General features: G+C 37.9%; 1 protein-coding gene across 1 annotated transcript; it reads right to left on the bottom strand.

The window, feature by feature from the left end:
* Window positions 1–24,298, bottom strand: INTS7 (integrator complex subunit 7; the record flags this gene model as incomplete). Its single annotated transcript, XM_009279627.1, has 19 exons — window positions 1–2,151; window positions 3,089–3,274; window positions 4,102–4,200; window positions 5,474–5,606; window positions 6,782–6,850; window positions 7,245–7,348; window positions 8,143–8,337; window positions 11,965–12,171; window positions 13,062–13,199; window positions 13,937–14,176; window positions 14,860–14,957; window positions 15,529–15,663; window positions 16,643–16,760; window positions 18,295–18,417; window positions 19,919–20,118; window positions 20,625–20,671; window positions 21,183–21,320; window positions 23,132–23,278; window positions 24,168–24,298. Coding segments are annotated over 19 exons (2,796 nt in total), but the record flags the coding sequence as incomplete, so codon positions are not given.
* Between the last annotated feature and the right edge of the window lie 80 nt (window positions 24,299–24,378).

The following is a 24,378-nucleotide window of genomic DNA, read 5'->3' as shown; positions in this document are numbered from 1 at the left end:
GTTTTGTGGTTAAGACCCTGATCTATGACTTTAATGAAAAAAACCAACCAACCACAAACAGTTCAGATCTTCAATCTGACAGACTGCATGCACAACACTAGGTGAATCATCTCTTTCTGGACCATATAACTTTACATAGCAATAGGTATATGTATGCATGCATGCATACATAGCTGTATGTATACAGACACACACAACACTTAGTATATACCCATAAAAGTGGGGACAGAAACCACCACTTTCCTCAGCGAGCTTGAAGGGCAGTGGTAGTTTGTCTCCTGCACAAAATAAAAATCAGATTTAAGGATGCTGGTGAATTTTTCACCAGTTTTGTGAGTCTTCTATTTCCCATCTTGCATCCCAATTATCTTTTCTGCTTAGGATTATAGCCTGACCAAGATATTATGAAATCTACCATGATCACTTCCATTTTTTTTTTTTGGTTAGTCTCAAGCCAAGAGGAAGAAAGTTGATTTCTTAAGCAACTACTAAGGGAAAACACAGCAAAAACAATTCTTCATCCAGCTACGCCAAAGAAATCTAGGCTTATAACAATTCATTATCATATTCTCTGCATATAAAGCAAGCAGAATCTGCAAGCTCTAGTCAGCTTCTACAGTGAAGTCAACCTGAAGAAGTAACAGTATCTTAGGAATTTACTGAGAAAATAACAATGAAGATTTCTGCTCCAATGAGAGGGATTAAAGCATTTAACAAACTGAAGTCTGTAAGAAGTGCCATCCTTCCTCCCCCCCATTCAAGTGGGTCCTACTTTCCTGCAGAATGATAAGCAGATTATTTATGAGGACCAGGTGAAGGACGTTATGTGATCTATTGCCTGGGAGTCCAGACACAGGCAGAGTTCAGCCTTTTACATCTCAAAGGAAGCATATGTATGAAGCAGCATATTTCCAAAATTATTCTGAATCAATTTCTAGTATTAGCAAAATTCTCCTTCAAGTTATGCTGTAAAAGTAACAATTAAGATTACTAAATTGGTCAAAGAGTACACAAGATTACAAAGCTTTGGTATATAAAATTCCTTTTTAAAAAACAAAGCAGTTAAAACAAATGACAACTTGCAAGTTAACTTCCCTCTTAAAAAAAAACAACACAAAAACCCCAACAAAACCAAAGCCTTCTGAAATACAGATACATGAAGATTTAAAAACAACTCAGTAATCTTTTCTATATCATCTGAGAAACGGTTATTGCTCCCACCTGTAAAATTCTGCCTCTTGTAAGACTCCCCAGACAGCAACCCCTCAAGCAGCCTCATTCCTCTACAATGACTGGGTATGAGAAGTGAGCTGCAACTTTTCTTTCAGATGCATGCATTAAGTAGTGCTGATGAATTGTAATAATACACATACACCAGCCGAATACAGGAAGTTACTATTAAAATGTCAGAAAAAAAATCTCTGGATATTCCTGCCAATTCCTTCACATTAAAAGATACAGACTTGGTATTACACTGAGTTCTGTATAACTAGCCAAAGTGTTTACCAATGTCCTGTAAGCCTAACATTAGAACCTGTGTGCTTCAAAACAAGAAAGTACAGAAAGTACTAGTCAAAGAGCTTTTAGTGTCCCCTGCTATCAAAGTTTGTGGAGCCTGCTGCAACAGGTTTGTAAACAGAAGTAAAGAGATCAGGTAGAAGTTCTTATATTAAAAGGACAACTCCAAATTTGAACAGAGTAGCCTCTCCTGAATCAATTTCAAATTTATCCCAGATAACTTAAAAAGCAACGAATTGGCATCTGAGACTTTCTAGGAGAAGGTTAAAATTGTAGGTCTTTCAAAAAACAAGTGTCCAAGAAAAACTGTAATACCATTGACCAGGACAGAGTCACTTCTGGGAATTAAAACCGTGAGTATGCTGTTCTTTGCTGTTGCTGCTGTGATGGTGGCTGTCCTTGCTGTTGCTGAAGTCGAACCTGCTGGGAGTATGGATCCTCAAGAGATTTAACAAAAATAGTTGTTTTAGGCCCAGTTTTCCAGACAATACCATTTGAATCTATTACAGAGGACTCTACTGTGATGTTGTGGGTGCCAAGTATCACAAAGTTTAATAGAAACTGAGTGCTGAAGTAGTCGTTGTGTGGTTCCACCCTCTGCTCCATTTCATTGGTCATGTTGTCAATAGGAATCTGAGAACACACGGAAGGTTAAAATGTCATTTTATATAAACCTGTTAAAATGTTTTCTGTTCTCCATCTGAAGGAGAAACAAAAAGAGAAAAATCTTTGTCCTTGATTTTCCTAAACCAATGCATGTGCATGTTTGACCCAGCTTGACATGCTTTTTCATTGATGAATGAGTTATTTTTATACCTATTCACAGAAGCAAGGTAGCTAACAAGTCTTTTTCTCCCTGAGGTTCTAGTTTTCCAGTCAGACAAACATTACACACTTATTAGTCCTGTTGTTCTTCTAGAAGGAACTGATTTTTTTTCCTTTCCCCCCCTCAAAAAAAAACCCTAAACAACAGAACAAACAAAAACCTAACCCCCAAACCCACCAAAACGGGCCTTTCACTAAGTGTCACACGTTAGCAGAACCTGAACTTCAGACATGCAATCTTTGATAAAACCGTTGACTTGAATTTGATATGTATCTCCTCAGGTGCTATTTAATTTGGACAGCCTGTCCTCCCAATTTCTATAAACAAAAAAAACCCCTTAAAGTGAGGATAAAGAAGTTTTAGAGACTATGTGGTAGAGAATAATCTACTCCTGCCTTTTTTCCCCTGTAGAGTTTCATATGATATATACCTAGCTTGAATTTTCCTGATCTCAAGCAGATTCCTAATGACTTGGTTCTGAACATCACAAAGCCCCTTTTGTTTGGAAGAAAAGCTGTTACTAAAAAGATATCAGCATACAGAACAGACTTAAAAATCCCAGATCCCTTCCATGCACTATGCCTGGCTCTGGCCAGTGCTTGAATGTCAACTGCCGAGAGTCAGAGGATTACAGAAGAACCCATTCATTTCAACCTGAAAATTCTGCTAACCAGAGCCAAACAAAAGAGCAGGAAAATACAGCAAGAAAGATTAAGACTCCTCCTGGCTCTATTCTATCCGTACCTTATAATCTTGTCCAGATTTGCTCTGCAGCACTGAAGAGACATTTAGACAGACGGACTGGATTTTACGGAAAAGACCTGGTTTAGACCCATGCTGAACCACTCCTTCCACCTTTAGGGCCAATTGCTGATTGTTCTGTACTGCAATAGGTTCTGCTGGGTTCCTTGGCGACGGGGATAGAGCAAGCTGAAACACACGAAAACAGACCAAAATGTAATTTTATGCATCCAGAAAAGCGAACACAATTCAAGGATGAAACAGAACACCTTCTTATAGAAAAATTTCCAAGGAGGGGTTAGGTAGGGAAACCAGCAAATGGAGATACAGAACTTATATCTGAGACTCGTTACTATAATAATTAATAAGCATCATCAGCAATACCAGATATGGTCTTTATATCAGTTTCATTAATTGCACTTCTTCAAAAGAAGGAGAAAAAGTCTTCTACAAAATAGCCACAGGTATATTAAGCTGAACAAAGTAGTAAAATGCAGTAAGAGGAAATATTAAAAATCTTAAGGTTTTCACTTTTCCCAAAAAAAAGGGAGCACTTGAGTAAAAAAAAAAAAAAAATACCCCCCCCCCCCCGAAGGTCACATATAGCCATTCTTCCTCAGTCAGCTGATAAATATTACCATTTTCTTCCAAGATAGTAAACATTGCTTTTTAAATGAAAAGGAAAAACAATACAAATTTATAAAAGTTGCCTTCCCAGGACTAGAACATTATTTAGCTTTGCAGACTCAGAATCAACAAAAATTCCAGTTAGATTTTGATTGCAAAGCCTTAAAGATAAAGAACTAAATGCTGCTTTGCCTAAGTCACAGCTTAGTGGTTCTTAATGATCATATATACATATTATTCAAGTTATTTCTAACAGATAAACCCAGATGCTATTTGCAGTTAAGTATCTTCACTAAAAATGCTGAAGCTTTGTGCCTTCAGCAAGGCTTTTCTCATGAAGGAAAGACTCTACGAAGAGAAATTTTAGGCCACATTTGAGCAGTACTTACCTTAATACTTGTAGACTGCAGCTTTTGAAAAAAGTATCTTTGAAATGAAAGGGGTACCTTCAACAACGCAATGACAGCATTGCACAGACAAGCTGTATGCTGTAAGAAATGGAGCCAAAACAAATGAGAAAAAAAATATCTTTCATAGCATAGGAAGAGAGACACGCACTTGAGGTACTGAAACTGCAGTAATTTCCACTAGAAGTCCAGAAAATATATTGATACAGTCATAGGATAGCAGCCACTACGATGACAGTGACTACATGCAGCCTCTCTATTTATGTTCTGCCCTTTATGAAGAAGGTATTCTGCTCTGGAAAGAACAAGGAGGCCAAGAAAAAGAAAAATCCAGATCATTTCAGTCCTAGCATTAGAGTCAGCAGAGCAGGATCTGCTCGAAACACTCATACACAAAACCCTCACACACAAACTCTCAAATAAACAACAATTCCCCTCCAAGCAAACAAGACTTCCATCTACCACAACTTTACATGGTGCAATAATTAAGTTTTAAGCCTCTGGTCTACTCTTCCTTTCCCCACTGCACTATACCACCCTTCTGGCTCCGATGAGCAAAGGCAGCGCTACCAAAGTCACCAAGCTGCATTGGTATGGAGCTAGTGACAACTAAGTTTACAGGGTTTACCTTTGCTACATTTTACACAACTCATTCTTCTATGCAATTTGGAATCGGTAAGGACTGTTGAATTTAGAAATTAGGCAAATAGATGCCAGCCATGACAAATGAACTACCTTGTTCCCATCACCACGCACTTCAGCTTTATGGTATTCACTAACAGTAAAAGACGAAACCATACTAGCCCTGTAAAGGAGTATGTTATCAGCTCACTGTTCGCATTCAGCCCACTTTACATTGTGTTCTCTGATGACCCTGCATTGATAAGAGAAACGCTATACTCACAAAACACAGTATTAACTGCCAACAGCTCAGCGACGGAAGCAAGGCTAGTGCTGGACCCTCCAGCACTGTGTGTGGTAGGGGAAGAATTCCTTCATGACAACAGCATGAACAAAGAGAATGCGCTTCAGTATTTGAATGCGAGTGTGGCGAGAGACCTGGCAGAGACTTGACACTACTTTTAGGTATCTTATCAGCATCTGCTATATTCTTAATATCAGAATTTTTGAAACATTATTTTTAATCAGACCAGTAAGGTTACAGATGTCTTAGCAAAACCTTTTTTGAAGTAAATTTGAAGTAGCAAGTCTCCGTAGAGACCATTTGTGCCAGTAAAAGGTTATGTTAATTAACCGAGTGTGCTCTTCAGTTTCTTGACCACCACAGATAGGTGGAGTTGCCAAGTTTTTGGAACCTTTGTCTACAGAATATACATTTAAAACTGTTACTTGCCAAGTAAGACACAGGGGCATACTTCCTGTTGAGGGATTCCACTTCTTCCAGTACATGATTAAATACAGACATCATTCTTCTTTCATATTCACTCTCAACATGTGCTGTTCCATTCGAGCTATATTCCTGGAAACTAAAAAATAAAAAAAAAACCAAAACAAAACACTTTTAATCGTGTCTAACATACTTTACTCATTGTAATCTGAGAGGCCACTCCTAAACAGGCCCAACAAGACCATCCTCTGTTACAACTTGAAATCCATTAAGAAATAACTATGTTTTTCAAACTTCACTGTTTCTTTATTATTTTTCCACTATAAGACTTGCCCTTTACATTTAAAGCCTTTCTTAATTACAGCTTATCCACCACTTTCTGTTCCTACTCTCTCTCACTTGAAGTAGTTACAGGTCTAACGGACTCAGCATGCTTAATTCCCCTAGCTTTTATTAGGCTTGCAGTGTTTAATTCCCTTGGCTTTTGTTTAAGCCTGCAGTGTTTATAGTGTTTTTAAAAGTCTCACAACTCAAGGAAAAGCAAGAATGCCAGTCAGAATTAAGACTAAATCTGGAAGTTTATAATCTCAAGCTTTGAATACAATTCCATCTCCTAGACATCTAATGTTTTGAGGGCCACAGCTTTATAGTTTTTACAAGTATGATTAATACATCTTCTAAGCAATGCTTAATTCTTAATGAGTAGGACAGTCACTTAGGATGTTCACTTTTATTTCCAGTTATAAAATCACACATTTAAGAAGATGTTTATCCACATTATCTTCCATTTAATCTCAGCCTGGGAATTTTAGAGTGATTCAATTCATAGTTACTTCAATGTGATTTTTCTAGTGGGTGTAAGTTCACTATTAAAAAAGAGCCAGAGGTGATGGATTTACATTAGAAGTTTAAACTAAACTAATTTAGTGCTATATTTTCAGGACTCTGAAGGAAACTAATGTGCCCTTACAAGGGCAAACAGTAGGTATGGGAGCTAACACAGAATGACACAAGTTAAAATAGGCAGCTAAAGAAGAGATTAAAAGTTGTTTTTTGTTTTAATGTAAGTCTATATTTATGACAAGTCCGGTACAGTGCTCTCAAGAGCAAAATCAGTATAAAATGCAGAACCTGAAACACAGTCCCTAGCCTGCCAGGTATAGCACCGCAGCAACAGGTCCTCAAGCCTGCCCAGAGTAGAATTAGAAGGGTCTACTGAGAAACTTTCTGAACATTCTTTGAATTCCTAGGCTTAAAGCCCCAAGGATTTAGAAATAAATAGCAAAGGAGTAGAAAGTTAACTATCAAACCTACCTTGCAGATTCTGGATCCAAAATCAGAGCTTCTATCGCATGTGAAATCAACAGGCAGCTCTGCTGTTGTCTGATATTAATACTAAGGAGTTAAAAGACTTACAAAGTTGGCACCTAAAACAGGAAATGCAGTGTATTTACTGGTACTTCTCCTTATTTCTATAGCTTTTGTGAAGTAATCTTACAGTCATTACTCCTTTAGTAAACACAGAGCAAGAACTATGAAAGTCCCAAGTTTTATGCTGTTGCAATTTTTGTGTCATAACTTGTCCCTAAAGTAATTCCAAACAATAGCATGGCAATGTTTATTTCCAAATAGGTTTTAAGCAATTGGTACCTAATTTTTATTGTTACTAACTGCTTCAAAATGACTTTGTGCCAGTCTTCATAGAAGAGAGGATTGTTAAGCTTCATGCTGTCCACATGAGAAAAAGTGGACAAATTCTAAGATTTTAAAAGGATACAGTTCTACATTCCTTAGAGTTGTTGAGTCTGCGTCAAAAGATGACTGATACAGATCTCCGTACCGTGTGGCCAGGTTTCGGAATTCCTCCATTGAGTGTTTCATCTACAGAGACAGTGTTACTAGTCAAAAAAAAAATCAAATCAAAGCAAAGCAAACAAAACCCTACACATCAAGAAAACCACTACGCTATAACATACAACACTGAAGGAATAAGACAACATACTCTAGCAAAATATATTAAGTTCTTGCTTCTTCACACAGATAAAAATCAGGAAAAAATTACAGACTATTATCCACACATTAAACAAATATTTTTCCTGGAACACAGCACCAACATACCCTCCTTAGGTTAAAAATAAAGCAAAACAAAAAAACCCCAGCAACAACCTCCCCCATCCCCTACTGGTAAATCAAACTGCTCTGTCTTTCAAAGACTATGCACTGATTCCTTCTTGCAGACTACATGCATTTTAGAAGCAGACTGTCTCGGTGTTCTGTACAGTATCAAGACAGTTGCCAACACTCGCCAAAAGGAGTTGCAGTTCAATCCTAAAGCATATATTCTTTCTTAGTGTAAACATAGTATCTGAGGTGTTTCAAAACAAGGTGTGAAATGTCTTGCTGCAAATTTGAGTGTACTGAGTGGCTTACTACATGCATATCCTTGGAAGCTGTGCACGTGAACGTATGAGAAAACATATGTACATGCTCAACTTCAAAATATGGCCTGCTACAGGCAGACATTTTTATAGCTACAGGTAACAACCAAGGCCCACTATTTAGCAAAACTCTTCACTACCGCTTTTCATTTCTTTTGTCAGATATGTTTGCCGAGAAGCAAAATTCATACCAGAGTCATAAACGTAACTGCACAAGAGTGGAACAAGAACACATGCCTGGTTAGAGATGCGTCCACACCTTTGGAGATCATTTCCTGACGTCATAGCAATCGTTGTGGCAATAGCTGGTGGTGGACTTGTTTTTAGGCTGTTGCAGGTACAAATAAGTTGAGAAAAAGCTTGCAGAAGGTCAATTCTGAGTTTCACAAATCCACACTGAAAGCTCAGAGGATTAAGTGGTGTACTAGCAGCCTGAAACACAGTAATAGGAGTGTTGGCAATTTAGGTCAAAAGCAAACATGATAAAATAACTTTGCAATGTCACTGAACTGTCTCATCAGACAATTGAACCCTTCAGTTCAATTCTAAAAGCTGCTTTTTTAAGACTACATTTAACAGATTTGCTCAATTTAAATCATACTGAATATGAAGGACACAGAAGTTAAGTAATTACTAAGCTGTATTTCAAGCGTATCACCCTTGTAACAAATGGGACTTAAGCTGTTACAATGCTATTAGGGCACCTATTTCCTCTTTTTCCAAGGCCAAGCCGTTAGGCTTCAAATGACATTAGTCCAGACAGCCCTTACCATAAGAGAGAGCACACTGAATTGGAAGGCAAACAGAAACACAAAGGACTGAAAAAGTGATTCTCTGCATCAGCCAAAAGAGAAAGAATTGGCTAAAGTTACCTGCAGCAAGAGGAAGGGGTGATAACCTTTAGATATTTTTTGGAACTGTGAAATGGACAGGAACATTACAAAGGCACTGAACCTTGCATTTGATGAAGGCAGAGACACAGTTCAGTGACAACTAAGAACAGTAAATAACAGAACTCCAGGAGGGTAGACATGCTGCTATTATTTAGAAAATATGGTTCTGTGAAACTTTGCTCCCTAAGAGCTTATCTGACTTGTAGAAGCATCTGTGACAGCTTAGGATACCCAGGAAGGGGTAAATTGCAGCACTCAAGATTTGATACTAGTTAAGCCAAAAATCCACTAGTTATTTTTCTTATACTGTTGAATTTTGAGAAGAGTACACTTTTTTCTTTAGGGGGGAAAAAAAAAAAAACCATCTGCAAAACAAAGCACTGGGACCCTCTCTTACTCAGAGAACAGATGTATGTTAAACTCATGCATGTCTTCCCCAGTGCTTCTTATTCCTCAACAGAAAAGGTCACTTCTGGAAGCAGGAAGTTATAACCCATCCCAAAACCTTACTAAGAACCATTTCCTTGCCGGCAGGAAAGCAGCAAGCTAGTTTCTCACAAAACATCACGTCATCTGAGAACTGGCCCACTATTGACTAAAGTGAGGAAACATCAGCCAGCTGCAACCACTTTCAACTATTGAGCTAGATTTCAACCAAAGAAATAAAACTATTTCATCACTTGAGCCATTCAGCCCATCTTACCTACCACTTTGCTTTCCCTTTTACAAGAGCATAAAACCCCCCCACCTTTTGAATGGACATTGTTCAGCTTATTCTGCAAGGGTGGTTTCAGAAAACCCTCCGTGGAAGAGATCTCACTGCACTGTAATTGCTCTACAGAGACTACATGCTTTTATAGAGTAAAGTACCAGTACTTATATTAGAAAATCCAGACATTGTTAGCAGCACAAATTGGACTCGATTCTCGTAAATGGAAATACAAGCTTGTCTCATTAATACTGCAGTTTACCTTACCTGCTACCCATATAGCCATGGGCAATGAGTTACAATTCTTTTTTGAAAATGACAAGAAGGAGTTCTTTGGCTCAGCCAAGTTCTTTAAACACCACCACTTTGTTATCAACATATTTGTAGTGCTACTTAATCAATGGTTGTATTAGTGCTTTGTTCAAGTTCTGTATCTTCTCTAGATTACCAGCGGTGAAAAATAAGCACAATGCTTCCAATGAGATGCATGTTCTGTGCCAGAAAGAGCAGGTCCTATTCAAAACTTTTGCTAACTATACAAGCAAGTATACAGCAAGAGAGATGGGGACTGTGGCCGATATGCTCTATGACAGGTCCCCGCCCTCCCCCTCACATCTCTTATCCATAAAGTAATGGGACTTTTTTCCCCTCAAGTGGACTAACTCACATGAAAGAACATTTTGCATACAGCAGTGCAAGACAGACAGTTGCATGTATCAAGAAGGAATTGAGAAATTTTCTGACAAGATCAGACATTGTCTGAATATTTCATCATTCCTAAACTGGGCTGACGGAGTATCTGCAACAGACTTACTGGCACAGTGTCTTTCAGCTACAAAGTGGACAGCTACACAAGGTTCCTCATACGCACTAATGGTCTGCAATACCAACGGTGCTGAGTCACACTCTACACTGAAACAGCAGCAACAGTAAAGCTGAAGTCAGAGGGAAGAGACAGCAAAAGTCTTCAGCAATAAGACTACTGTGCACTTTATGGCACTCTGTTCCCCTTTGAGATGTTGAGTTCTGTAGATGCAAGTAATCAGTGGCTCCTTTTACAGCTGATAGACTCAAGCATGGTTAGGAATTTGTCCAGAGTGATGCAACAAGTCAGCAACAGCCAGCAATAAAACCTAATTTCCTCTTCTCTAGCCCTCCAAAACCTGTACTTACTCCTCTAGACCACAACAACCCACAAGGAAGTGCTTTTCTGGGTGCAATACCTACGTGCAACATGCAAGAAGTGAAGTCAGCAGAGGAGATGAGGAAAGGAATCCTTCAACAGAAAAAACAAAACCTCACTCTAGGGAAAGGCTAATTAAATTACTGAATCACAGAATGACCTATTTAAGCAAGTTATTTTCCTGCCTGTACTAAATACTAACATCTTATTAGATGAGGTCCCCCCCTCAGTGTCTTCTAGACATTAAAAGAAATCTTGAAATGTTGATTTAAAAGCCTTATTCACTCAGTCAACAAGTTAAAAGACAAATACTTCAGGAACAATGGAGCTTTCCCTCAGAGGATAAGAGTGTAAAATTTATGTCCTTCCCCCTTATTCAGAGACAGTTTATTAATAAACAGTAATATCTGAACTTCATTAAACACCAAGTTGTCATGACTAACAGTTCCAGTAATTGCAAAAAAATAAAATCCAAAAAACCAAACAGCTTCATTCGAAAGACATACAGAAAACTGTATGTAAAGATTTCTTCATGGAAACTAAAATATGAAAGAAAGTACTGTGTGAAGCTGGACCGTCTTTTGTTAAGAAGCAACTTCACATAAGAACTGGAGGTCCATATTCATTAATGCTTTTTTTGTTTACATTCACAGACATAACACACACAGCTTCTTGCTATTTTCACCACTTCAGAGAAGCAGAAAGTATTTGCATAAAAGCAGGTACCATCTGAATTCTGCTGATTTGATGAGACTGAATTGTCCTCCATCCTCTTACTAAATTGGTGTTGCCTTGTTGTTAGGATTCCATAGGATCACATTGTCAAATACAAGGCAACATGAACAGCAGGAGGGAGGAAGACAATTAAATCCTCCTCCATACCTTGAGGAGATAGCAGCCAATTTCGACAAATTCCCAGGCTTGACTATTACAATAGTGTTTATTCAGCCAAGACAAGGAGTGGAAAATTTTAAGTGCTGTAACTTTAAAAAAAGATGTCACATATCATATGATTTGATCAAGGCAGGAAGTGAGGAGGGGGAGAGAAGAAAACTAAAAAGAGAAATCTAGCTAATCACACTTAGCTGAGCTACAGGATCTTCTCTCTGAAGATGCAGTGTATTACAACTGGCTCTTCCCTGCAGTCCTCTCAAAAAGAGTCTGGCAGATGTTAGACATCTTTAAAAACTTTTCAGAGGTTTAAGAACAGAAACCAGACAGACCTGCTGCAGTATACAGAAACATCATCACTAAAGTAGAAGATCTGTGCTAACCGTCAGTGACGCTATTCCTTTGTGATAGGATTTTAAAGCTTCAGCAATACAAGAAAGCGCTGAGCTATAGTTGTCCTCCTGCAAACCTGTCAGACACTGTTCTGCATGGGAGAACTCCTTCAAGCTGTTCAGCCAGAAGTAGAAGTGTTCTGAAGCCACCTGAGTCAGCAGGCTTTGATACAATTCTCTGGCCATGTCATGGTTGCCCTGTAATGACAAAAAAGTTTCTAAGAGGGGACACAAAACAAGGCTGTGTGTTTCTACGAAACAAATACAAATGAGAGAACAGTAACATCTCCAGAACTACTCTTACTTTAAAAATAAAAATAGTGAAACTTCTTCCAATCATTTGATCATGACAATCCTAACAATAAATAAAAGCACAAATGCTTATTTTATGGAAATATCAGCCGGTATAAGATATAGTACTTATTTACACAAGATAATTCAACAAGATGAGACAGATATCGAAATTTACTTTTATTTTTTTTTTACTGAAAATGTATCTTCCATCCCCACAGAAACACTGGGTTTAAAACTATCAAATGAGCCCAGAGCTAAAACCAAGAATCCCGACTGATTTACCAAAACAGTGCTTTGCTCTGTCCTCTCCTCTGCAATATATACTTTACCTGTTTAGAATTACCCTAGCATCTCGTACTAGGGTTTCTATGTAATTCTATCCCCTGCTGTGACTTTACTGAAAGGATAAGGGAAACAGTATCTTTTTCTTCCTTTCTTCACATTGAAGAAAGAGAAACACACATCAGGATGGCCTGTATCACCTTCTAAAGAACAGCTAGACAATGCAGAGTAGGCGTGTGCTCAAGAAAGTTATCAGGTCATTACGTTCTTCCTTCTCAAATACTTCAAAAAGACAAGTGAAAAACCATCCTGATGGGATGACTGCCCTAAATGGCATATATCTGAACCAGCATTCCAGGGAATTATGAGGAAATTTTTTTTTTTTTTTGCCCCCCATTCACTTCCTCCTCCCGAGTCCTACCATTTTCCTTACTTTCTTTTTCCAGTTCAAAGAAATTACTAGCATTCTTCCAACCACACCAAATCATCTTCCTCCAGGTATTTTCACGTACCATTCTGGAAGCCTGCCTGGCTATCCTGTAGGCTGTCCATCCATTGGAGGCATTCTCAAGCTGCTGTTTGATAACAGTTTTGATTTCTGAAGATAAAGCTTTCTGACTGGAAACAAAGATCACTGTGGCAAGAGAAACCTAATGAAGAGTGGAGGGGTGAGGAAGAAGGTTTATTTCAGGAACTAAAAAAAAAACAACAGGAAAAAAGAGCCAGTTCTGTTTCCTAAACTACCAGAAATGCTCTGCTCGATTTTAGACTCAAAACTGCATAGAAGATTATGCATACATTTTAACTGAGGAACTTTTCTTAGTCATATATCTTTTAAGTAGTTATGGCAACCCAAGTATTTCTTGTAAAAAGTCACTTTCATTTATAGAATCTTTATTACTGTGGCTTTTAACCGAGATATTTCAAATGCTCCAAATGAATTAATGGGAAGCTTGTAATTTCTTTCTTAAAATTCAAATTCATTTCCAAATAGATGTAATAAAAGCATTTTTATCTCTTACAGTATATTAGAAGTCATGTGCGTCAGAGTACCATACATAAATTGAGCTGCCATTTTGTTTTTCTATAAGCATTATTTCACAGGTACCCCAATAATTTCAATAGCTAGGTTTGTCTAAGCAGTGCCATCTGCTGGAAAATCTAATGGAATACACCACATAGTTCAGCTCGCATCTATGAGATGTGAATTCGACACTGAACACCGACATATGTAGTCAAAAGTTAAACCAAAACTAAAATAAGGCTGTAGACTGGCACATCAACTTGGACATAACAAATGCTTAGCTGCCTTTTTAAATAAAATCCATCCACAGTAGTTTATATAGACTTTATCCATCAAGGGCTATTCACCAGAAGGAGGTCTTACCAAGAGTTCCTGTTTTTTATCTGTGGTAGATCGTCCAATTAATTTATAGAGGTCCATTAGGTCTCCTAGCATCCCATCTGCTAAGACAGGCAGCTGCATGGCAATAGCTGCTAAACAGTGGCACATGAGAATCCTAGCAGCATCCTGGGCACTGTGCAACTGGGTCAGCAGGGATTCAACTACTGACTGGCTCAGGTGAGGACGGCACTTGACCAGCTTCACCATACAAGTTAACGTGATCTGCAATTCACACAATCAACAGGTACAATAAACACAATGTCTACTTAAAAATAAAAAAGCCAGACACTTATCTGCAAGTATGATTGCAGAAATATAGAAGATCTGGTACCTTCAGAACCATGTACTCTACAAAAGATGAGATTTTTCTAAGAGCCCAAGCCTCTGTCCCTGAGCTTACAGCACAAAAATGTATCACGAATTCAAGAAACGATAATCTTCTTTCTCATACCACCAGGCTTTACAGGTAAATAACCAGATAAAATTACTGGTAGCAGCTTATGAAGTGGGAAATTAAAAATAATAGTTTGAGTGTTGTAATCATGTACATTGCACCCCCATCTTCAAAAAGCAGGTTCTCTCCAAGATTCTCTTTGTCCTCCAGAGACACCTCCACCCCACGTTCAAGTTCATGTTTTATTACAGCTGTTCCTCTGAGATGTGTGCATTTTTTTCCCCCTACAACAATCAACTTACTCTAGAGCTAAAGGGAGTTGCACTATAGTTGTGCTCAGTTTCTCTACTGCTCTGAACGCTGATTATAGCCAGAACACAGAAAGAGTCTTCATTTCCTTCCAGTATGTTATGCTTCCACCAGAAAGGATCTGGTGCACACTAGGCTTTCTGTTATACAAGCTATTACTATAACTTACAGCTGTGCTAAGGAAAGACAATAATACTGTCACCTTTAAGGTTGCCTGAGCTCCTGGACTGTCATCCTGACTACAAAGAACAAGAAGAGATTCTAAGCCGAAAACTGCATCTTGCTCCAAAGGCAGAAGATCTAAGGAAAGAAAAACAGAGTAAGTTAGTTCCGTGTTAAGTTTTCCGACCATAATTGGTGTAATGCTTGCACTGGTGTTGCAGTCATGACAGGTAAGTATCTCTCTAATACTTCTGCCTTACCTTACTTTGATTAGAAACAATATTGCCATTCCATGTCTCGGGTAACTATTCAGCAGTCACAACTGTGACATTTGTAGAACATACATAAATCTCTGGACTAAGACTTCTAGATGCCTTGTTATTCATTTGCAACAGACTTTGTGCTAAGAGTTTTCAAAGGTTGACAGACAATTCACCAGTCTTACACAAAGGTAAGACAAGCATTTATTTAGCACAAGTTCTATTGTGCCCATTAATTTTCTCTAAATTAGACAAAGGTGGAATCTTCCCAACCATATATAAAATCACACAGAGTATTTTCTACTAGATTATAGTCCGTATTCTCCCTAAACAGCATGAAGGATCAGACAGATTTACAGACAGGTTCACAGACAAGACCAGTTAATACGTGTTAAGTGCATAAGCCTGACTGTAAACAGACACATTTCCTTGTCCTTGCTTTCGTTTACCTTTTTCCTGACAAGAGGCTGATATATTAGTCAGAATTCTCACACCATGAGCTGCAATGCCACGGTTATTATGGTAACAGCACTCCTGTGCTAGTTTTACCAAATCAAATGATCTCGCAGGTGTAGCTGCTGTTCCTAAATAAAGACAAGGCAAACAGGACATAAAACAGCACAGTCCATAATTACACCACAGATCTTTTCAAGTACATTTCCGCAAAAAATCTGTATTGACTTAGGATTAATTTTTTTCCACGTGTATAGAGGACAGGATGATAACAATCTTTCTCTCTCTCCACACACAAACAGAGGCTCTCCCTCTATTCCTGAACACTACACAAGTTAGACATAGATGAGAAAGAATATTTGGGTCTGAAGGCTGATGTTTCAGGGACTCAGAAATATTGCATCTGATTAAAAAAAGCTGGTGAGCATATTAATTATTAAGACATGCCAGAATGACTGAAGAGGATGTACTATTTTTCTCCATTTCTGCAGCCCATGTAGTTGGGCTCATAATACTCATTAGGGCAGTCTGGCTCTCAAGGAGGAAAAAGAAAACAGTATGATCACCATTTTAAGAACAAGGTACCTTGAATCACTTTAAAATGTTTACTCTGTTTCTCCAGAATATAGTCACAATGCAGAAAGGTTCACCTGGTACTGAAGCAGGTCATTCCCACAAGGGTGGCATAACTTCACCGTGCCAGAGTAACACGCCAGCCCACTCTCACACCATTAAGCCTCCATGCTACTCAAAAACTATGCAAATCCATGGTTTCAAAGCACCTTAAGCAGAATGCAGGTTAGCCATCTGAGAGGCATTACATTTCTTCATTTTATGAAGAAAAGTTGAAGACCCGAAGGTAAAACACCCTTTCATACAGCATATTACCCACAAAATCCAGAACAAAATCTTAGACCATGACTATTCATGGGTATACAGTATCCCATTTTAGGTTTACGTACGATGAACACAGTCTGACTCTCAGCTAATGCTCTGAAGTTCAAAAATAGTTTAAGAATATGCTACAAAGTGTTTAGATGAAACTGATTATCGGCAGACAGCCAACCCATTAGAGATGCCAAAGGTAATCATATAATCTAGTTTTCTTACCTGGAGCACTGCTGAAGTACTGTTTAATGGCAATGGTCCCTGATAACGTGGAAAGAACGGATAGCATGCCCAGTTTCAAGCTGTCATAAGGAGTGTGAAGAGCAGATTCACAGAGTGCCTAGATTAGCAGGAGAAAAGATAGAGGGAAGGAAGTTCCATGAACTATCTGTATTAAACATTTAGTTGCACTTGCCTGTGAAAAAGTTTTGACAGGCAAGATTTTTCCACAGAAAATACTATACTGAAATCAAAAGTTAGCAGTCACGTCCTGAAGCATCTGTTTTAGTAGACTGAGGACATGGCTTGCAGAGAAGTGGCAATGGGTCTCATAATTGTTTTTTCCTAGCATATAAGTCATTTATTAATTAAAAATCAGTAGCAAAAATATTATCAGGTCTCATTGATCAAATATTGCAGAAGATTAAGACAGTTCTCCAGTCTTAGGAGGTATACTGATTATTTTGCCTTATAACAATCTGCAGGGTTTTATGCAAGTATACATCTCTGAAGAGCAAAGTTTCAAGTGTCATTTCCTTTAACAGTCCTGGTGTCCAACAGAATACAGTTTAAGGTTCTTGATATACATCTTAAAGCATATGTTACTTTTTAACTCATTTATAGTAGAGCTCCTGTCATACTTTTGTGCCTTTTGCCAGATCTCCTCAGGCCATATCACATCTAGACTGGAATAATTCTTAAAATTCACATTGTTCACATTTATTATGCCAACACAGTCTATAACTTAGTCATTCACTGGTTTTGGAGGCTTTTTCAGTCAACATGGGAGAAAGCAGTATGAGAGACAAATGGAAAATATAAGTATATTCTGCCTCAGAGAGTGCCAAAGCTGAATGTTAACATCCAGTAACTGAATAAAGAAAAACAACAACACAGAATTAGTTCCACAGAACAAATGAAAACCCCAAATAGTGTTCTTATCAGGCATACATATGTTCTTGTGTGGTGTAAGGGTTAAATTCTAAATAGACTTGTAATTTGTACTTTCCCATTAGAATCAATCTAACCTGAAGTTATTTTCTATAGTCATTTCTACCAGAAAAAGGGAAAGACAAGGAGAAAAAAAAAAATGTTCATATGCTACTGCTATTGGAAGAAAGCAGCAATACTATCTACAATATAACAACTGTTTCCCCAAATAACACAGATAAGCTATATACACCTTCTAGGGTCTCATTCATACAACAGGAGTCACAAGGATACTATTGAAAATGAGCCATTAATCCTAAGAAATGAAATTAAAATTACATTTGTCCTTTCAAGTATACCTTGCTGAATGACATGCTTTGACAAATCCCAGAGACTCTGTGTTACATGAGAGCATTAATATGTGCTCAGCATCATAAGATTAACAAACATTCAGCTCTCATGTCTATTATCTTAGACGAGTTTTTCAGATGGAAAAGTTATTTCCTTACTGTAAAAAGGCCTACTACAAGACGCATGCCTTTCCTCAGTTATAATACTTTAACTGTTCACTAATACTTGGCTACTCTGCTTGGCAGAGTAACCTAACTTAAGGATATGGAGATGTATGTTCTTCCTTTCTTTACCTCCCAAATTGTTCTTCTGGAAAGAATTCTACAACTGATTGCAAAGTTTCATAATAAACTTTAGCTTAAAAATGTATAAACCTGAATATTTTCTCTGCTCCATGTATGTGGTGTCTTGTTGGCCAACAACTTTAAATCTTGGATTGCAAGCCTCTTCACAGCCTTCCTGGGGTCATTCTTCAAGTACTGCAACAAAAGCTGGATCTGCAACAAAGTAAATCTGTTGTTTAAGAGAGAAATGCTACTAGAAGGAAGTCTCTTCAGAAGTACTCGTGAAGAAATTTTGAGCATACTCAGCCAAAACTACCTTGCCTTATCTGTCTGATTGCTTGCCACATGGAAAAGCCCGTACTTAGGCTGTGATGCCATGGCAAGCTAAAACAGTCTGAGAGCCAATTTCTGCCATCCTGCTCTCCTTGATCATCACCCTGCATACCCGAGAAGCCTTGAGACCTGTTTTGGCACTCATAGAAATACCATAAAACATCCCTGAGAAGCTCAGTGAACACTTTATACTGTTGTGATTATGCTGCTAGTAAGTATTGTGGGCATTTGATGTTAATTCGGGCGTCTGCATGATCTGCAGTTAACAGATAGCAACACACATACCTTGTATGTCTCAGTAGTTGCCAAAAACAACCCCAAAAACCCAACCAAACAAAGACAACCACTACCCACATTTATCTCAAATTAAGTGACACTTAACTGCATGTCCTTTGTTGTGTTCATTTCCTGCAAATTTACAGAGATGGAATAGCCAGCACATGAAAAAGCAGGAACATGCTGCCCATGATTTTGCCCTCCATCCCCACCCTGGCTTCATCACTTTTAAGCAGCGTTGGCTGTTGTGTTGCAGAAATACAGCCTAAAGCACCATGCTTACCGCCATAAAAAAAAGCACATCAAGTGTTTTAGTGTTTTTTCAGTTGGCTTAGATTCAGTACTATCAAAAGCATCCTCTGAAATACAGAAATCAGCCATACCAAAAAGAAGTTTCAGACAGATCAATGCTATTAGTCTAACAGGAACAGACACTGGCCTTCCATAGCTGTACAGGATTGAAAGAAACCAAATAGATTTTCATGACTACTTTACAAGGATTAGTTAGATGAATCTCAAATGTCACTATGTTCAGACCTGCACATTATCAGAACATAAAAGCATTGTATTTTTCTACCACTGCTTTCCCACAACTTGGTTTATAGTCCTAAATTATAGCAACAGATTCAAATTCCTCAGTTCTTCAAGAAATACATTTTTAAATGCACTCTACGCTACTGAAATATTCATTTGCTTGCATGCAAGGAAGGCAAAAGGCACACCCAGGACCCAAGAGAACATACAGCTGTGAGAAGTGAAGCCTGGGTTCTACAGGTAAGATGAAATGTTTTCAGAAAAAGTCAGGGTGTTTGCTTTCCTAAATGCTGATTGATCCTATAATTGATTTTAATCCCAGTTGATTTAAAGGAAGACAGGTTATGATTTGTAAAGCAGGGTCCCCGTGTTTGATGGGGTTATCTGAAGTAGGACCAGAGAGGGCAAAAAGTATGAAAGCAGCAGTTTTCAGGGTATTCTTTCTCTATAGCACACAGGAGCAGCCATCCTAGCATATCCATCACGATTTATTTTCAGCATCAGCTAGAATCTGAGGTTTTTTTAATATACTCCGTACTTTAAATTGAAGGAATGAATTAGGAAGAATTACCTGTTTAGGAATGTCAACCAAAGAAGAAGCAGCAAGCAGAGTAAAGGTGTGCAGAGTAACAATGACCATCTTGGTAGAGGGATATGATGTTACCAGCTGCTGAAGCAGCTGCCGGGAGCTGGAGGCCAGGCTAGCATCATGATGCATGTGCTGTAGAATAGGGATCAACTTCAATTTCAAGTCCACAGGTGTGGCTAAACCTGCAACAAGGAAGAGAGACATAGGTAGAGCGTTAGTCCTTTGTACTGGCTTTTGGCAGTACTGAGGCACACAGTATGTCTGCATTGCTACCACTGCAGATTGTGCAGACACTTGCATTAGCTTCAAATAACTCATCTACTAGCTAGCAGCGTAACCACAGCGGTATCAAGCACTTTCACGGTTTTGAGAAGGTTGCTCCTTGCTTCATTGCAGGCAACACACACATTAACTCACCTGAAGCAACCTGCAATAGTCTATGTAGTTCATTCATCGTACTATAAGATGAGCTTTTATTCTTTACTGAACAGGTGTTTTGAAAACTTAGATTTTAAGAGGACACAAGAGCCAGACATTAGATTATTGGTTAGATAATTTAATTTAAAAACTGGAATAATTTGAGGATAAGAGCAACAGTATTCTGATATCTGATATTTACATATGGATAATAAAGAATTCTCAAAGAAATTAAGAGCTTTTCCCTTTATCATTCAATATGCGTATGTACCTTGAATCATCTCACTGATTTTATTACATATTCCTGCAGCAAAATCCCTGTAGAGAAAAGACAAAGTACCAGGTGAAACGAAAAATAAAGAAATAAATAATTAAAAATAAAAATCAACTGAACTACCAAACATTGCATTTTAACAATAAAAACTTTTACAAAAGAGTGCTTGCCAAGAGTTAAGTCATTTTTGAACCCCTGCACACAGGCACGATCAAATGATAAAATGGAATCTTTCAAAAATGTGTCAAAGTGACAAGCAGCACTACATTTAGTTGCCTAACGTAACTTCTGTAAAATAATCCTTGATTAAAGCTGCTATTCCACTTTGCTTTCCCATACTTACGAGCTTTCCATCAGTATTTTAGGAAAAAAAAAGATTTCTGTTAAACTTGTAGTCAGATTTCTTTACAATACTGTTATTGCACATAATTAAATGTTTTGCTATAAATGACATGGCTAGCACTACAGAAGAAAATATTAAGTTTTGTGAATGCCAGTGTCAATGGAGTTTTCATTCTCTGTAATATGAAAAAAATTTCAAAAATAACATCTTACTTTGATTGTGCAGAAAAATTGGCAGCAGCAAATATAGCAGCTTCAACTTCTACATTATCATGGGAATCCAAACTCTGACGAATACTGTGATGTGCATTCTTCCTTTCTGGAATAATAGATGCCATGCTGCCCAACATCCTACAGAAATAAATCACAGCAAAATCAGGAAAAACAATGATCATGAAGAAATGCAAGGTGAAACCAAAAGGAAATGTAAAAGCCACTCATTTTTTTTTACATAAATATGTGCTCTTTCATGTCTATTACAGAAACAAACAAATGCTAGAAGTAGGCATATAATTAAAAGGTAACAAATTTGGCTTAACATGTGGCTTATGTTATGATTTAAGAAAAATTAACTACGTTTTGGTACCTTTTAGCTTGAAATAGGCACAATGAGACACTTATCAAGAATTCTTATAAAATTGAGAGTGCGCTATGGCACTAGGAACATTGAGCATTCTTAAGATGCTTTTATGTTCGAGTTCTGATATTAATACAACAGATTTAATGCTAAAATGTACTGATGGCTATTTTCAGACATACATGAAGTACACATCATGGGATTTAAAAATCAGAAATATGGTAGTCTATACTTTTGCTAAAAATATCTCAAAGATACTTCTCAGACATATTTAGCATAATCCAATTAAAAGAAGAATGAACACAGGATTTGCACTGATGGTAATTTTAGCAAGGGTTCTATGCAAATATTTACACACAGTTATCTAGCAACAAACTCCTGCCCAGACACAAAGTTTTGTTTTCGGAGATCTTTCTTTCAGCATGTTTTTTCTTATTGATGCTACATAAGGAGGACAAAACCCAATCAACTGAAGACTTTCATACTGCTGAACCAACAGCCACGGTTAACCTTTCACTTGATGCATCCTGTGAATCGATTTGTAATTTAAGTATTTTTGCAAACAGAGCAGATTCCTGGAATTTCTGGCAGGATGTCAAGATAGCCCTCAATACCCATCAACAAGTGTAATCTTATATTAGAATACTGAAGTGGAACTACAAGCAAACATATAGATATACTGTACTCACACATTTCTGAGACACTAGAGCATCAAAGCATAATCTTAAATTAAAAAAAAAAATCAAAAGAAGAAAGAAATGGACACATGAGCTAATCAAACCCCTGTTAATGCCTCTCATCTTTCAATAGTGAAATCAGTTAACAGTTCTGTTAACAGAACAGAAGAATACAAAAGGAAAAAGAGTGCTCTCTTCACATTTTAATTTACTTGCACAGGAGTTAGAAGCTGCAGTTAAGATGGTCATGTTGGGTAGTGTTAGATACAGACACCAAACCAGCAGGACAGTGACATTAAAAATAGTTTAATTTATGTTTTTTTTCCCTCCATTTGATTCCTAGGAAGGCCAAAGCAATCAATAACACAAGGGCATTCCCTTAGAAGCTATTATCAGAGACCAACAAGCAGTAAACTTCTAGCACAACAATAAATGAAAAACAGGTGCAAGCATAACGAGGTTCACATAAAATAAGTAAGCTTTACTTACAAGTTAACAAAAATTATTTTGACACATAGGGAAGCACTTCCCTTTTTGTCTCGGTCTAAATACGTCATATGCAATATATCATATGTTGCATATAGCTACATACATCTAAGTTGTATGCATACAACAGTTAATTTTCTTCTCGAGACCACAAAATTTCAGTGTTGCAAATTCCAATTTGCCTGGAGCCATCCCCACAATTCTTACCATCATACATAGTTAATAACTTTGTTATTCTGATCACAGATCCTTATTGTTAACCCCCTTTAAGATGGATGTCTTTACTTTTATCTCTATGACCAATGTAGAAGACGCCTCCTACACTTCATTCATGGTAGTTGCAGATTTTGTTATTCCAGACTAGCACACTAATAATTAGCTAGAGATTTCAAGCAAATTAGGTTCATTTATGTAATACATACCGAAGTGTAATAGCTCGAGCAACTGGATCATTGCTATGAATTACTGAGAAAACTCTTTTCACAAACTCATCCACATTTAGGATCTTCTCTAAGTGCTTCTCACTCTGCTGAGTAACTTTCAGTACACACAGCCTCAGGAAGTTGTTTCTATTAGAAGACACACACATTTCTTTATCAGGCTGTTTTACAATAAAAATTCAAACACTTTAAACAAAGTTATTTAAAAACCCTCCTGAGAGTTAATTAAAACAAGGAAAGGTCTAGGCTTTAGAAATGACATATTTAAGTAGATTGACGTAGTTATAAAGAGACCATTAACACACTACTTTTTTATTTCCTAGTACAGGTAGTGTCAAATTTAGGCCCAATTCCAGGGAAATGAACCTGCTGACACCAGTGAGAAGGAGTGTAAGCAGATGCCTGTTTTGTGCACACCTAGGGATCTAATTCTGCTAAAAAAGCACGTCCAGGACTAAGACAGAAAAGTCTAATTGCCATTGCCAGGTGTGAGTGAATTTATTTTCCTTCCTGGAGCCAACAGTGAAGATTGCAAAACAGCAACAGATAACTTTGTAAGCTATTACAAAGTAGCTCCAGTTTCATCACATGCATCATTTAGACAACAGGCACTTGGAAAAGCTATACTTTGGGCTTTGTTATTAACATTCCTCAGAGATGGAATTCGCACATATGATCATTCATCTATTTATTAATTATGAATTTGAACATGCCTACGGAGCAGAATTTACGCCAGTGAACTTAAAGCAGTCAGTTAGCAAGTGAATCCTCAAATCAGGACAGATGGAAAGGAGCTGTGTCATTGATCACTCACAGCCCCTTAAGCCCACTAAAGACAGGGAAAGCAAGCTTCAATCGAGCACAACTTGCACTCCATAGAGCAGGTACCACTGTGGTATTATCAGGCAAGCAGAAAAACCCACGACTGCCCAGGCTTCAACGCAGCAACACTCCAAGACACAGTGCATTACTACGGACCAGAGATTTGAACGGCTGGAAACCGACTGATGCTACTTACCCCACTCTGAAAACGTCAGCTAGCTTTAGGAAAGCTGAATTAATGAGAATAGGGAAAGGATATTTCTGGAAGAGCCTGGGAAAACGAACGACGGCTTCGCACTGCTCCCCGAGTTTGCCAGACCTGAGGCCTAAACAAGAGAGCAATAATTATTGGGGAAACCGATGCTCCTTCAAAACCAGGTCCCTCCTCCACCCCCCGCGCGGTAAAG

The sequence above is a fragment of the Aptenodytes forsteri genome, unplaced genomic scaffold (genome assembly GCF_000699145.1).
Source record: "Aptenodytes forsteri isolate BGI_AS27 unplaced genomic scaffold, ASM69914v1 Scaffold195, whole genome shotgun sequence".
Lineage (NCBI taxonomy): Eukaryota > Metazoa > Chordata > Aves > Sphenisciformes > Spheniscidae > Aptenodytes > Aptenodytes forsteri.
Note: the sequence above shows the minus strand (reverse complement) of the source record. Positions and strands in the feature narration are given on the sequence as shown.